Consider the following 17,184-nt stretch of genomic DNA (forward strand, 5'->3'; position numbering starts at 1 on the left):
ACACAGGCATACCTGTCTAGCTTTAATTAGGCTGACAAAAATAGTGTAAAAATGTACTTTAAAACAGTCAATATACTTATTTTTAAGCATTTTTGGCATTTCTAATAATCAAATTGAATGTAAGCAATCAAGATGTATTAATTAAAATAGGCTGGGTAATCTTACTTGCATTCTGTACAAGATTTATTAAAATCAGAATTTAAAAATACCCTCCCAGCAACACACACACAAAGATTACTATTACATAATAAATAAACGTAGGGCACAGTGACTCAACTCTTCTGATATGTGTTCTAGGCACACTTTGCACTTTTATGGTTATTGTTTCTAGTGTCTTAGAAGGAAGCACAGCTCATGATCAAGGAATATAGGCAGGCTAGAGAATGTGTGTGGGGTTGGCCCCACCTAGGCATGAAACCTGCCCCACCACTTGCTTTGTGGTTTTGAGCCTCAATTTCCTTATCTGTAAAATAAGATAATAATATTACCTGTCTCATAAGGGACTGTTCAGTAGATACTACCATTATCATTATTATTATTTTGAGACAGGGTCTCACTCTGTTGCCCAGGCTACAGTACAGTGGCATCATCTCAGCTCACTGCAACCTCTGCCTCCCAGGTTCAAGCGATTCTCCTGCCTCAGCCTCTCAAGTAGCTGGGATTACAGATACAAGCCACCATACCTGGCTAATTTTTGTTATTTTTAGTAGGGTAGGGGTTTCGCCATGTTGGCCAGGCTGGTCTCGAACTCCTGACCTCAAGTGATTCACCCGCCTCAGCCTTTCAAAGTGCTGGGATTACAGGCATGAGCCACCACACCCGGCCTATTATTATTATTAATAAACATCAATATTCTGTTTCTTCCTTTGTAGATGACGTTAAAAAATTGTTAAGGGAGTTAGATGTCATGAATTCTGTCATTGCCCAGCTTGCTCCAGAAGGTAACTTTGCATTCTATATCTGTTTTAAAAAATGGAACTGGTTTTTTACACTTGATTAAACTATATATTGAAAATCATTCATGAAATATTGTAAAGTGTTATTAAAATCTCTCAAACCACAGCTCAATTTTGAGTTTATAAAAGAGGTGAGCTTTAAGCAAGATACAATTTGTGGAGCTTTGGTTTCCAAAGCATATTTTAAAGTAGTGGCTGAATAATAAGCATTTGGCATACTTGTGTTATTTATTTTTGATACACAGAAGAAGTAGTTATCCATGAGTTTGCTAGTCTTTGTCTAGCAAACATGTCTGCAGAGTACACCAGTAAAGTGCAAATATTTGAACATGGGGGATTAGAGCCACTCATCAGACTACTGAGTAGCCCCGACCCGGATGTAAAGAAGAACTCTATGGAATGCATTTACAACTTGGTGCAGGTAAGATTAATTTCTAAAAAGCGTTCTGACGAAAGCTGATTTTAGTATTTTCCCATTAAAAATAGAAAAAAGCTTTTAAAAACGCACCAGTTTTGCATCATCAGATCTTCTTGTTACTGGTATTTATCATTCAGAGAAAAAAATAATGGAAGCTTAATGTAGATAATCTTTCAATTTTCACATTTTGTAAGTCATTGTCTCCTGTGAAAAAGTATTTTGGAAATGTATTTGTTTTTAAAGAATAGAACGGCATGCAAATAAAATGTACTTCTTTTGAAACAGGAAATCTAATATGTGGAAACTGCGCAGTTACTATTGACTGAACCCTGCTGGTCTAAGCACATTGGATGTAATATATACCCTATTCAATGTACTGAGATTTTGGTTTAGGCTTATTTGTTGCTAAAAATCTAGTGATTTTTGATTTTTGAGTATGCAGGACAGAATTCATTGTCCACAATAGCAAGATGCTACCTCACTGTGCTGTTTTCCTTTGTCATGGAAAGAAACTGCCAACCTTCCCCTCCCCTGCAGTCCTGTCCTTTGCACCCCAACCCCCAGAATATACACACATACACACACACACACCCTCACACCCACAGCAGGTCAGCTTCCTGACACTTTGAACAGCCTTCTCTGCTGCTTAGATTCCTTAACAATTAGCATGCACATTTGATGAGCTTTAGATCACCTGAAATTGGAAAGACACAAATTTTAAATGGCCATTAATAGAGTAGGGAATGAGGAGATACCAAAACCAGAGTGAAGAAGAGGATTAATGCAGAGGCAATGTATTCAGGCAAAGAGGGACAAATAGGCTCATGTCAAAATGCAGCAAAAGCAAAATTCCTGGCCCAGTATGCCATTGCTACTCGACAGGACTGGTTTCACCCTCACCTCTCCCTCCCTAAAAAAGAGACCCTGAAAAAGAAGCTCAGCCCCTCTTTTCCCTTCTCCGGTCACTTTGGCTTTACCTCATTTGATTAAATATTCCTGTGTGTTTGTGTTTTAAATCCCAAGACTCCTTAGAGCAGTATTTCTCTATTGTCTTAATCAAGAAGAAATCAAAATGATTACCTCCACAATTCTTAACAGCAGTACTGGCTAAAAACTGTGTATTAGTTTCCTAGGGCTGTTGTAACAAAGTACTACAAACTAGGTGGCTTAAAACTACAGACAGTCACAGTTCTGGAGGCCAGAAGTCCAAAATCAAGGTGGCAGTAGGACCACGTCCCCACTGAGACCAGATTGGACCCTTCCTCTCCTCTTCCCAGCTTCATGTAGTGGCCATCCATTGGTGGCATCCCTTGGCTTGTGGCTGCATCCCAGCAAGCTCTCCCTCTGTCGTCTCTCTCTCCTAAGGACACTAATTGTACAAGGACACCACTAAGGGCCCACCTAACTCCAGGATGACCTCATCTTAACTAATGACATCTGCAATGACCCTGTCTTCAGTAAGGTCACATTATGAGGTACTGGGGTTAGGACTTCAGCATATATTTTGGGGGAACACAATTCAACCCATGACAAAAAGCAATCTACAATTGTGTCTAAAGGAGGCTGAATATTAGCAATCAATTGAAGGATGGACAGGGGAAAGCTAAGCTATAATTGGAGCCTTTTCCACCTTTAGTACTATTTTATATTTACCATGTTTTGATCAAAGGTATCATGTCTTAAAAGAGTTTGGGAGCTTTTCATGGCTTCTTGGCTTGTTTTCTTAAACTCCCCCAACCACCCACTTCTTCACTCACACAGAATCATAGACATACAGGCACAACAATTGTCTAGATTACAATGACCCCTTGATTGTGTAAATGTCTTAAATAAAGGTCATGTATCTGAATAAACCTGCTGTAAATTTGCATGCAGAGGGCCTGTCAACAGTACTGCATGCTAATAGGTATTTCATAAACAATCCATTTGAATGAGATAATAAGGAATCAATGCCATTTCATTGTATTAATTACTATTTGAAGCTGTATATCCAAGTGTGAGAAGAATTTCATTATGCATAGATTTTATTATACTGCTGTTTAATCAGAATTTGCTGCATAATAAACAATAGATAAAAGTCATAGATCATGTATATTTTCTGTTGTAGACAATGTCTACATATTAGTTAAAATAAATTTTGGTGTTGTCAATTGAAAGATTTCTTATTTTGTGAGTTATTTTGGAAGGGAATCTGGAATAAAAGACGGGAAAATTATAACTTATGTTCTTGTGTTAGAAAACAGAATTTCTCCATTCTTGAGAATGTATTTTGCTTAAAAAAATTATTGATCATCTGTATTTTGTGGCAGGATTTTCAGTGTCGAGCTAAACTTCAAGAACTAAATGCAATACCTCCTATCTTAGATCTCTTGAAGTCAGAATATCCGGTGATTCAGTTGTTGGCTCTCAAAACCTTAGGTGTTATTACAAATGATAAGGAGTCTCGAATAATGCTAAGAGACAATCAAGGATTGGACCATCTTATTAAGATCCTAGAAACTAAGGTATTTAGTTTCATTCATTCCACCCTCTATGAGGAAATGTATTTCTCCCAAATGTTTAACAATGAAATTTTATTATACTTAACGTGTATTAAGTGTAATGGATTAATTTGCTTATTGCTAGATAAAGTTTATTGGCCTGCTTAAATCAGGCTAATTGTAGAGACTATTATAAACTAATTTTAAAAGTCTTCTAGTTTAGCAGACTTAAGGTTTTTAAATTCTTGTCTATGATCTTCCTCTTGATTTCCTGAAACACCTAGGGTGAGTCTTTTAACCTTCATTATGGTTTTCTCTGGGATAAAGCAGAAGCGTAATTTACCTTCTAGATGCCTTTTAATAATATTGGAGCTAAATGTCCATAGTTGCTAATAAGCTCCTTAAGAATCAAACTTTAAGAATTTATCTGTGCCTTCTGGGATCTCCTGGTTAGAAAAACTCATCTAGCAGTTTATTGAAAACCATTTAATTGACTTGAGTGGTTCAGATCTCTTCTGAATGTGTCCTGTGTCTTTCGCCACTAATTCCTTAGTGAAACAGTAATAAACAGATTTCAGATCCAGTATCCCTACTTTAATATTTAGTAAATTCAATTAATTCTAATAACAGAAATCTACTTGAAGTACCTCTTAGAAATTCCAGAGATAGGAACATATTGAAGGAGAAAAACGGAGTAATAACTTTGTATTCTGTTTCAAACTATCCAATTGTTAAATTTTTTTCTAAAAAAACCAGAACTCAGTTTGATGATACAACACCGGGAAAATGAAGTACAATATAAAAGAGCAGTGATGGCACAAGCATGTTCCCAGCCATGTGGACCTACCCGCCTTTGATTGGTGGATCCCATATGTGATCCCCTATAATTACACTTGTGATGCAAAATCCTAGTAACACTATATAGTACACATTTTATCCTGTTTTTTAAAAGGGGAACTGAAACCAGAAATGTTACTTAATTTGCCTTATGTCACACAGGTAGAAAGTGACTAACCACAGGGTTTATCTGATATGCCATAGTATTCTCACCTATCTGATATTTTACCTGTCTTCTTTTAATTAGGAAAGGGGATGGAAGCACCTACTAGGTGGCAGGCATTGTGATTTTATTAAATCTGTAATTCATTGAGGAATGTGATGGTATTTTTATCTATAAAATGAAAGTATTGATAATAATTCTATCATTACATATATAATCATATATACCTATTATAGTGTTAATCCTACTATACAAATAAGAAAAATGCCTCTCAAAGAGGTTGAATAACTTGCCTATGGTTAGAGCTAGGAAATATGTGAGAAGGGTTTTTTAAGAACTGGTATGTATATCTGTATATATTCTAGTGGGAAAAATTCAAAGAACACAAAAATATAGAGAGTGAAACATCAAAATTCTTCTCCACATCCTCACCTAAGAGTAGGTAGAAGGCACAGGTGTCCGCTCCCATAATTTTTATTCAGCATTGTCCTGGAAGTTGGAACCAGGGCAATAAGCCCAAATAAATAAATAAATGACACAAAAGACTAACAAACTGGGGCCAGGCACGGTGGCTCACACCTGTAATCCCAGCACTTTGGGAGGCTGAGGTGGGTGGATCACAAGGTCAGGAGATCGAGACCGTCTTGCCCAACATGGTGAAACCCCGTCTCTACTAAAAATACAAAAATTAGCTGGGCATGGTGGCACGTGCCTGTAATCCCAGCTACTAGGGAGGCTGAGGCAGAAGAATCACTTGAACCCGGGAGTCGGAGGTTGCAGTGAGCTGAGATCGCACCACTGCACTCCAGCCTGGCAACAGGGCGAGACTCTGTCTCACACACACACACACACACACAAAAAAAGACTAACAAACTGGAAAGGAAGCCGTAAAACTGTATTTATTCAGATTGCATGACCATTTATACAGAAAATCTTAAGAAGACTACAGAAACTTACTAGAACTAATAAATAGATCTATCGAGGTCAAAGGATGAAAGTTCAATACATAAAAATTTATCATATTTCTATATGTGAGCAATGAACAAAACAGCAAAAGTACAATTGAACTTATAATACCTTCCTAAAATATGAACTACATGGAGATAAATTTACCAAACTTTTTGCAAAATCTATACACTGAAAAATATAAAACACTTTTTAAAAGGAACTAAAGAGATAATATATGTATATGGACTGAACACATATTAATATGTCAGTTTCCACTTAATTACCTTTTGATTAGTTTTCAATTATCATATGATTATTGATTTGGTTATAGTTAAGCTTCCCATTTATATTTGTCTGATCTGTTTTATTCCACAGTTCCTCTCTTCCTGCCTTTTGTAGTGTTAATTTTTTTTTTTTTTTTTTTTTTGAGATGGAGCCTTGCTCTGTCACCCAGGCTGGAGAGCAGTGGCACGATCTCTGCTCACTGCAATTTCTGCCTCCTGGGTTCAAGTGATTTTCCTACTCAGCCTCCCAACTAGCTGGGACTACAGGCACGTGCCACCACATCCAGCTAATTTTTGTATTTTTGGTTGGGGGGAGGGGTTTCACCATGTTGGCCAGGCTGGTCTCGAACTCCTGACCTCAGGTGATCCTCCTGCCTTGGCTTCCCAAAGTGCTGGGACTACAGGCATGAGCCACTGCACCCGGCCCCCTGTAGTGTTTTTTTTTTTTTTAGTGTTACATTTTAATTGGTCTCTTGGCTTTTTTGCTATATTTCTTTGTTCTATTTTTAGTGGTTGCTGTGGTGATTACAATACGCAACTTAACTTTAACTTATAATAGTCTAGAGTTAATATTGAACTACTTCAAGTAAAATACTCAAACCTTTTAACAATGTATCTCTACTTTTCCTATTCTTAATATTGTTACATATTTTATTTCTGTGTCCATTACAAACCCAACAATACAATGTAATAATTTTTTGTTTTGAAGAGTCCTATATCATGTGTTAAGATATTAAGGATTATATATTCATATGTGTTTGTGTAGTACCTATCCATATATTCATCTATCAATATTTCGTATTTTATATTTACTCACATATGTATGATTTCTGATGCTTTTCATTTTTTCCTGTAGATCCATGTTGTCATCAGGGTCATTTCCCTTCAACCTGAAGAACCTCATTTAGCATATCTTACAGTGTAAATATAATGGCATAAATTCTGTCTTTTAAATTTATCTGGAAGTGGCTTCCTTTTGCCTTTAATTTTGAAAAGACATTTTTGCTTGATACAAAATTCTTGGCTGCTAGTTTTGTTTTTAGCATTTTTAAATTTCTTCTGAATGCCAGTATTTCTGATGAAAATTCAGCCATTAAGCTTAACTATTTTCCTGTACGTGATGTGTCACTTTTCTTTGGCTGCTTTCAACACTTTGCTCTTTATCTTTGGCTTTCTGCATTTCTCTTCTGCATGGAAGTGATATAATTATATATCCTGCTTGGGGTGCTTGACCTTCTTAGATCTGTAAATTAGTGTTTTCTGCCAATCATGGAATTTTTCAGTCATTATTTATGCAAATATTTTTTTCCATTCCTTCTCTCCCTCTGGAACCCAATTACATATATGTTGTCTTGCTTGATATTTTACAGGACTCTAAGGCTCTGCTCACTTTTCTTCAATTTTTTAGATTAAATAACGTCTTTTGATCTCTGTTTAATTTATGCGATTTCGGCATCTCTAATCTGCCGTTTAGTCCACCTAGTAAATTTTTCTTTCTAGTTTTTGTACTTTTCAAGTCTTAAATTTCCATGTTTGAAGTTTCATTTCTCTACTGAGCTTTCCTCTGTGAACATATTTATCATAGCTGCTTTAAAGTCTCTAATTACTTAATTCACCAACATCTGTCCCTAACAGAGTAGATTTCTGTTGACTGACTTTTTTCTGACTTTGAGTCACACTTTCCTGTTTCTTCTTTGCATGGTTAAGAATGAGCATTGTAGATAATACTTTCTAGTGATTCCAGATTCTGTTGTGTCCTTCTGAGGATTGCGGCTATTTTGCTGTACTAGGCAGTGAGCTACACACTTTGTCTCTCTAGTGGTGCCGCTGGTATCTCTACTCAGTTCTTACAGTTTCTGGTTGCTGCTGTTTTTAGCCTGACTCCATGGAGTTCTCCCCAGAGCTTCTGCAGTTTGCTGGTCACCTGTGGCTCCTCTGTCAGTCTCAGGCTCTGACCTCTGACACCTCAGACCAGTAAGGCTTCAGCATTCTGCCAAATGAGCTGCACATGGATTGAGGAATGCACTGTATTTAAAAGCAGTAAATTAATCAGTCTCACCTAGCACAGCTCCCTCTTCAAGGAGAAGATATGCTTTCTAGTCCTTGCCTGTTTATTTTCACCAGGGTCCCTGGGGTCTTCTCCACGCATGTATAGTTTAGTAGTCAGCCAGAGGTCTGGGCATAGTTTATACTCAGATTTTGGGTTATACCTTATATTAGAGTTCTCTAGAGAAATAGAACCAACAGGATGCATGTATATTGTACATGTGCATGTGTATATGGGTGTATTAGTCCATTTTTACACTGCTATAAAGAACTGCCCGAGACTGGGTCATTTATAAAGAAAAGAGGTTTAATTGACTCACAGAACCTAGTGGATGAGGAGGCCTCAGGAAACTTACAATCATAGCAGAAGGGGAAACAGGTTCATCTTACATGGCAGCAGATGACCATGTGAAGGAGGAACTGGCAAACACTTATAAAACCATCAGATCTCATAAGAACTCACTCACTGTCATGAGAACAGCACGGGGGAACTGCCCCCATGATCCAATCACCTCCCATCAGGTCGCTCCCTTGACACGTGGGGATTATGTTACTGAATTTGCCTAGAGATCACAATTTGAGATATTTGGCTTAGGACACAGAGCCAAACCATATCAATGGGTGTGTGTTTGGGGGCGGGGGTGGGTAGTTGCTTTAAGGAATTGGCTCATGTGATTTTGGAGGCTTGGTAAGTCCAAAATCCACAGGTTAGACCAGTAGGCTGAAGACCCAGAGAAGTGTTGTAATTCGAGTCCAGGGGTGCTGTACTGGCAGGATTCCCTCTGTGGCCAGGCAGATCAGTCTTGTTCTATTAAGGCCTTCAACTCATTAGATGAGGTCCACCCATATCGTGGAGGGTAATCTGCTTTACTCAAAGCCTGTTTAAACATTAATCTCATATAAAAAGTACTTTCACAGGAACATCTAGAATAATATTTGGCCAAATATCTGGGTACTGTGGCCCAGATAAAAATTCATCACAAGTTTTCTCCTTGTCAATTTGGTACCCATATACCTCTTAAATCATAATCTTCAGACAATAATGAGATCATACTTTTACCTAATGTGATACAACTATCCTATATACAACCAAATATTTCCCAATGCTTACCCCAGAAGAGGATGCAAAATCCTTGGGTGATGTTTACCCTTCCTGGACCCACAAATCCTGGCTATGGGAGAAACGGCACCATATGGTAGATACTGATTCAGAGCATATACAGCATTCTGGAGAACCTTGCCAAAGCCCTGCAAGGTATTGCCACCTAGCTGGTGCTGTAACTGAGTCTTCAAAAGGCCATTCTATCAAGCCAGCTGCTTCAGGATGGTGGGAAACGTGGTAAAACCAGTGAATTCCATGAACATTGGCCACAATGTATTTGCTGTGAAAGTGAGTTCCTTCCCTTCATGATGGTGGATTATCCTTTCTGAGCATTTCTCACTTTTGGGATTTCCCGTTTACATTTCTAGCTATTTAGGTAAAACCGCAGTTTTCCATGACTGTGGGGATTCAGTAGATTTCCTCAGGCAAGACGGCCACACACTCGCAATACTTCTGTTATAGTCACAAATTATTTTAAAGTATATATTTTCATCAGCTTCTGTCCTGCTTTTTCAAAAAATGTTTTCTCCAGATTTCAAAATTGTTTTTTGTAGAAGACTGTATGAGCAACTTCATTGACTACCATTTCTGGAAGTTTCCTCCCTAGCATTACTTTTTATCCATAAAACATTTTGGAGTAAGGGAAAGGAGAAAAGACAGGGCACATGGCCAAGAAGAGTGATGTTACTTTGATAAGCAGAACTCCTGTTCCCTGGGGCCTCTGTCACAACAAAAATCATGACATTGTGTTCTGACTGACTTTATTTCCTCTTGTAGTCAAATTTGGGAAGTGTACATTTTAGTACAACTTTCTAAAGTTGTATTTGCTTTTATTATTAGGAATTGAATGACCTTCATATAGAAGCACTTGCAGTGATAGCCAATTGCCTTGAAGACATGGATACTGTGGTGCAGATTCAGCAGACAGGGGGTCTTAAAAAGCTCCTGTCATTTGCAGAAAACTCTACAATTCCTGATATTCAGAAGAATGCAGCAAAAGCCATTACTAAAGCAGCTTATGATCGTATGTCTCATTTTATTTTATTTATTTTGAGATAGGATCTTGCTCTGTTTCTCAGGCTGGAGTGCTGTGGCGTGATCACAGCTCACTGCAGCCTCAACCTCCCCAGGTTACAAGTGATTCTCCCACCTCAGCCTTCCTAGTAGCTGGGACTACAGGCATGCACCACCATGCCTGGCTAATTTTTGTATTTTTTGTAGAGACAGGGTTTTGCTGTGTTGCCCAGGCTAGTCTAGAACTCCTGGGCTCAAGCGATCTGCCCACTTTGACTGAGTTACAGGCATGAGCCACTGCACCCTGCCATGTCTTATTTTATATAAACAAAACATATATAATTCCTCTTGTCTCAATTTTGATTAGTACTAACCAACACTAGAGCATTTGTCTGCTTTTTAAAAACCATTTGAGAATAGTGCTATATTTACTACTTAAGTCCAAACTCATCTCACTTCCAATGAGTTAGAGATTTGTCAGGGATATGAAGAACTCAATATGATTTCATTATCCTATTTTTCAAAATACAATTCATTTCTACATTAAGTTTTAAGCCTTTGTTTCACTTGAATTTGGAATTATATAGAAGGTATGCATTGTTTGTGAACCTGAGAGCATTGAAGAAATCCACATTCACAATGATATCTATAAAGTAATTTTCAAGTTTCAGCTGGAGTCTAGTAGCACCATGTTACATAGCTGTGAAAAATATGCTCATACTATATACATAATACAATTTGCATTTCAGTGACAAGTTATGTTGATACAAATCTGTAAAATATGAGAGATTAATTACAGCACAAGCACAGATGAAATTATAGTTTTAATTTATGTATATTTGGAGTCTTTTATCTAATAAAAGATGCGATCTTATTTTTCCCCTTCTGCACCACTACTTTTAGAAATGATGACAGCGTTGACTATTTTAAGTGATTTATATTCTAAACATATATACTCATATCTGTATATTGATATGTATACTATGGGAAACACTCCATTTTCAGCACACACTGGATTTCTTCAGGACAAAGCTTTAATGCAGTAAGCAAGATTTCACCATCCAGTATGTAGAGTGCATAGAGGGGCCTCATGAGTTACATTATAAATGCCTATTTGAGAGACTGGTTGTGAAATCAAGGTTTCTTCATATTGGCAAAAGTTGGTTTACCCAGTATTCTATCAAATGGAACTTAGACATTATTCTAGCTGGTCAGTTCTCTCTTCCTTCTATCCTAGTTCTTCTTAGCTAAGTGAGACCCGAAGAGAAGTAAAATGGGGAGACACGGACAATGCCAAACCTGAAATGTTTGCGTATCTCAGCATCTCTTTGGAGAGTATTTATATGTATCAAATGTGGCTGGGTCATTCTAAGACTGTTCTCACTCATTTTGAGGTGGTGAGTTTGATGATGCCTACCCATCATGTGCCACAGTACTGGAAAGTATGCTGCAGAGTTCCTGGTACTAGAGTTCTAGTACTAGTTCCACTACTGGCATTGTAACGACCTACTTAAGTGATTTTGAGTGAACTATAACTTCTCCAGAACAATGTATATATTCGTTTACTCATGATTTCTTACTGAGTTCTCACCCAGAACAGGAAAGTAAACAGGCACTTACAATGCAGTGTTCAAAGTGATTAATGATGGAAACACAGGATCACCCAGGAAGGCTCCCAGCACAGACCTGGATCAGAAAAATATTTCTGAAATCAGTGATTAACAAGCTAGGACCTAGAGTAAATAAGATAAATTGTCTGGTCAAAGAAGGTTCAGATGGGATGGAGGAGGAGAAGTGGTTCTGAGAAGGAACAGTATGTATAAAAGCCAGAGGAGGGATAACATGGTAAGTTCCAGAACCGAAAGTTTTCAGAATGGCCAATGACCAGAAAGCCACAGAACACTGAGCGCTCAGGCTATGGACGTGGTGAGGAGCCCAGTGCTCATGGACATTATAAGCCCAGTTAAGGATTTTGGACTTTATTTTAATGGCAACAAAGAGCCATTGAAGTTACTCAGAAGGGAGGGAACATCATGGATTTTCACTTGTTAAAGAAAGAGAACTCGTGTTGCAAAGTGGAGAAGAGATTGGAAATGTTTAGGACCAGACACAGAAGACCAAAAGGGGGTTGCTATAGTAATCTAGGTGAGATGTGAAGGTGCCCTGAAACAGAGATGCGGTGTTCAGGACTGGCTCAAGGCACTTTGCAAGGAGAACCACCAGCACATGTGTGAGTATTTTTGAATGACTATGTTGGTTGAAAGAGGAAGAAGGCGATACCAAGGATGACGCCAGGTTTCTGGCTTAGACAGCTAGAAGTAAAATGGTGCCACTCACAGAACTGAAGAACTCAAGAAGGGGAGTGGTTTTGCTTGAAGAAAAGGAATCAATCCTATTCTTGCTTTTTAAATTGTGGTGAAATACAAATACTATGAAATTTACCGTCTTCATCATTTTTAAGTGTACATTTCAGTGGCATTAAATGTATTCACATTTTTGTGGTGCTGTCCATCCACAGAAATCTTTTCATTTAGCAAAACTAAAAGTATACCAATTAAACAATCATTCCCACTCCTTCCTCACACAAACTCCTGGCAACCACTATTCTTTGTCTCTATGAATTTGATGACTCTAGATCCCTCATATATATGGAATCATACAGCATTTGTCCTTTTGCAAATGCATAGCACTTGGCACGATGTCCTTAAGTTTCATTCATGTTGTAGCATGTGTCACAATTTCCTCCCTTCTTAGGGCCAAAGAATATTCCATTGCCTGTATAGACCACATTTTGTTTATCCTTTCAACCATGGATGGACAGTTGGTTGCATCTGCCTTTTGGTTAATGTGAATAATGTTGCTAAGAATGTGGGTATACAGATATCTCTTTGAGTCCCTGATTTCAATTATTTTGGATATATACCTAGAAGTGGAGTTACTGAATCATATGGTCATTATATTTTTAGTTTTTTTTTTTTTTTTTTTTTTTTTGAGACAGTCTCGCTCCGTCACCCAGGCTGGAGTGCAGTGGTGCGATCTCAGCTCACTGCAACCTCCACCTCCTGGCTTCCAGCGATTCTCCTGCCTCAGCCTCCTGAGTAGCTGGGACTACAGGCACGCACCACCACACCCAGCTAATTTTTGTATTTGTAGTAGAGACATGATTTCGCCATGTTAGCCAAGCTGGTCTTGAACTCCTGACCTCAGGCAATCTTCCCAACTCAGCCTCTCAAAGTGCTGGGATTACAGGTGTGAGCCACCATGCCCGTCCTCTATTTTTAATTTTTTTGAGAAACTGCCATATTGTTTTCTGTAGCAGCTGTACCATTTTACATTCCCATAACCAATGCACAAGAGTTCCAATTTCTCCACATCCTGGCCCACACTTGCTATTTTCTGTTTGTTGATAGTAGCCATCCTAATGGGCGTGAGGTGCTATCTCATTGTATTTTTTATTTGCATGCCCTAATGATTAGCAACTTCAAGCATCTTTATCGTGTACTTACTGGCCACTTGCATATCTTCTTTGGAGACATCTATTCAAGTCCTTCTCCCATTTTTTAATTGGGTTGTTTTCTTGATGCTAAGTTACAGAAGTTCTTTATATATTCTGGATATTAACCCCTTATCAGATATTATTTGAAAACAGTTTCTCCCATTCTGTGGGTTGCCTTTTTACTCTGTTGATTGTGTGCTTTGATGCAAAAAGTTTTAAATTGTGGTGCATTCCAATTTATCTATTTTGTTGGCTATGCTGTTTGCTGTTGGTGTCATATCCAATAACTCATTACCAAATATCAAAGCTTTTGCCCTATGTTTTCTTCTAGGAGTTTTGTAGCTGTAGCTCTTACATTTAGGTCTTGATCCATTTTGAGTTTATTTTTATATAGGGTATAAAATTATGGTCCCAGTTCGTTCTTTTTCATGTAGACATAAATTTTTCCTAGCATCATTTGTTGAAATTGGTTATTTGTAATAGAAAGGAATTCAAGCAGATAGTCTTTAAATCCTTTCTGGCACTTAATGTTTTCTGATTCTACTTCCTTTTGTTAGTTCTAAAATAACTACAATCCAGTTTCAAGTTGTGTCTCCTGTCTTTATGTTAGAATCTAATGACTAACTGTATTTACTTCATATATGTCATCTGTGATTGTATTATGTTCCCTTCAAACATCACTTTTTCAGACCGAAGAATTCAGATCTTGTTTAGTCTCTCTCCACGCATGTCCTCAGGCCATCCTGGGATCATTTTCTTACCTCTTCAGGACTTCCTCTTGTTTATTATACCCTCCTTGAAATGTGTTGATAAGTATTACGAAAGCTATTTTAAAAGTATGCACCATCATTTTATATTATCTATAGATAGGTTAATTTATCATTATTTTCCATTTCAGTCTTATGCAGCAAGTATTTTAGTCTCCTAACTACATTAGCATATTGGGCCAACCCTTTGAGGGAAGGACCTGCAGGGAGCCCCCAGATCATCTTTCTCAGTCAGTACCCAGAGCTCAAATTTCCTCATTTTAATTTGTAACATTTTGGGGCTGGGCACAGTGGCTCACACCTGTAATCCTAGCACTTTGGGAGGTTGAGGTGGGAAGATCACTTGACACCAGGAGTTCAAGACCAGCCTGGTCAACAGAGCAAGACCTCCCATCTCTACATAAAATTTTTTTTAAATGAGCCATGTGTGATGTTGTGCACCTGTAGTCCCAGCTACTTGGGAGGCTGAGGAAGGAAGATCACTTGAGCCCAGGAGTTTGAGGCTGCAGTGAGATGTGATCATCCCAGTGCACTCCAGCCTGGGTAACTGAGCAAGACCCTTAATAATAATAATAATAAATCCTAACATCTTTGATTTATAGTTAAAAATGCAAACTTTGCTTTGGACTAGTATTGCATATTCTTTGAGGCCTGGTATAGGATCTATTTGTACAAGTGTTCTATTAAATCTTGGAAAGGCATACTCTGCTTACTATTTAAATAAACATTTATCATATGCAATTCACTTCTATATTAAGGATATTAAGATAAGGATAAACAATGGATGGAATGAATAAATATTTTCTGAATAGACAAAAAGATATATTTCCTGTAGAATGCAGAGTTTATCTTTTAGTTCAATTTTATAAATTATATTGTACAGTTTTATCCTTATTCTCTTTTTAGCTATATGATCTGTCACAGATGAAGAGTAGTATGTTAGAAGTTTTCCACTATATTATTTTTACTTTCTCGTAATTTTTTCTTTTTCTTTTTTCTTTTTTTTTTGAGACAGAGTCTCGCTCTGTCGCCCAGGCTGGAGTGCAGTGGCGCGATCTTGGCTCACTCCAAGCTCCACCTCCCAGGTTCTCACCATTCTGCTGCCTCAGCCTCCCTAGTAGCTGGGTCTACAGGTGCCTGCCACCAGGCCCGGCTAATTTTTTGTATTTTTAGTAAAGACGGGGTTTCACCATGTTAGCCAGGATGGTCTTGATCTCCTGACCTCGTGATCCACCCGCCTCGGCCTCCCAGAGTGCTGGGATTACAGGCGTGAGCCACCGCGGTCGGCCTTTCTCTTGTAATTTTATATTAAATGACTTCACTTTATGTTTTATATCCACTACTGATTTTTTTTAATCTCACTTTTATTGCTCTTTAGCTTTTGATTCTAATTTGATATTAAGATTACCATGTATTATCAAACATGGTCTTGGCAGAAAAAAAATTCTGGAGACTCCTGATGGTTTTAAAAGAGACAAATGAAGGAACTACTTTCAGAAGTATAATTAGGGTTAAGGGAATAAGCAAGAGATGATGAGGTCCCCAGAGATTAGCAATAGTGGGAAATCTTTACTACCACTAGGTCCAAAAGGCAAGGCAAATAAATATTGTTAGATTTATTTTTATAGCTACTATATTCACCCTTATTTCTGACATCATGTTTTATGCTTTCTGTTTATTTTTCTATGCTGTTCATTTCTTTGTATAGATTTTAAAAACTTTTATAAACAGTTATTTTAAAGATAAAGTTACTATAGTTATTTTAGATATTTAGCAATTTTGCTTCCACAATTCTTTCCCTTTCTGATGTTTCTAAGATCAATAAGAGGTTATAGATTCCCCTCTCTAAAATCTGTTTTTTTTGTTTGTTTGTTTTTTTGAGACTGAGTCTCGCTCTGTTGCCCAGGCTGGAGTGCAGTGGAGTGATCTCGGGTCACTGCAACCTCCGGCTCCTGGGTCCAAGTGATTCTCTTGCCCCAGCCTCCCGAGTAGCTGGGATTATTGGTGCGTGCCATCATGCTCATCTAATTTTTGTATTTTTAGTAGAGACAGGGTTTCACCATGTTGAACAGGCTGGTCTTGAATCCCTGACCTCAAGTGATCCACCCGCCTTGGCCTCCCGAAGTCCTGGGATTATAGGCATGAGCCACCACACCTGGCCAAAGACTCTCTTTTTTAAGAATCACTGTCATTACATTCAATTTTAACCACATTTGTCATTTAGAGTTATATACATATCGAATCTGTTTCAGTGTGTGCTGTCAATTTCTCATAATAAAGCTTACCTGTCCTTATGATTTTATTTGATTAATTTCTCAAATTAACCAGAGTATATTTTTCAGTTAAAATTTTTTTAAGGTATATCCAATAGTGATATGCTTTGAGACCTTACCTTACCTGTGCATAGGTTTGTTGCCTTCAAACATATATGACAATTTAACTGGGTTTGGAATTGTTGCATCGTAACATTTCTCCTTAAATATCTATGGAAGTGATGACAGGCACGGTGGCTCACGCCTGTACTCCCAGCAGTTTGGGAGGCCGAGGTGGGTGGATCACCTGACGTCGGGAGTTCAAGGCCAGCCTGGCCAACATGGTGAAACCCCATCTCTACTAAAAATACAAAAAAATTAGCCAGGTGTAGTGGTACATGCTTGTAATCCCAGCTACTCG

At 38.0% G+C, this 17,184-nt stretch overlaps 1 protein-coding gene across 6 annotated transcripts in view; it reads left to right on the forward strand.

Moving 5' to 3' along the window:
• The window catches only part of ARMC3 (armadillo repeat containing 3), a 193,436-nt gene that overhangs the window by 111,500 nt on the left and 64,752 nt on the right, over positions 1-17,184 (forward strand). For 4 of the 6 annotated variants that reach the window (XM_055092481.3, XM_003821393.5, XM_003821394.5 and 1 more), the window contains 4 exons: positions 873-941; positions 1,202-1,377; positions 3,684-3,878; positions 10,075-10,258. In XM_055092481.3, the coding sequence (XP_054948456.1) occupies positions 873-941; positions 1,202-1,377; positions 3,684-3,878; positions 10,075-10,258 (624 nt within the window). The remainder of the gene's footprint in view (positions 1-872; positions 942-1,201; positions 1,378-3,683; positions 3,879-10,074; positions 10,259-17,184) is intronic. The other 2 variants (XM_055092482.2, XM_055092483.2) reach the window with 1 other exon arrangement.

This window comes from Pan paniscus, chromosome 8 (assembly GCF_029289425.2).
Source record: "Pan paniscus chromosome 8, NHGRI_mPanPan1-v2.0_pri, whole genome shotgun sequence".
Classification (NCBI taxonomy): domain Eukaryota; kingdom Metazoa; phylum Chordata; class Mammalia; order Primates; family Hominidae; genus Pan; species Pan paniscus.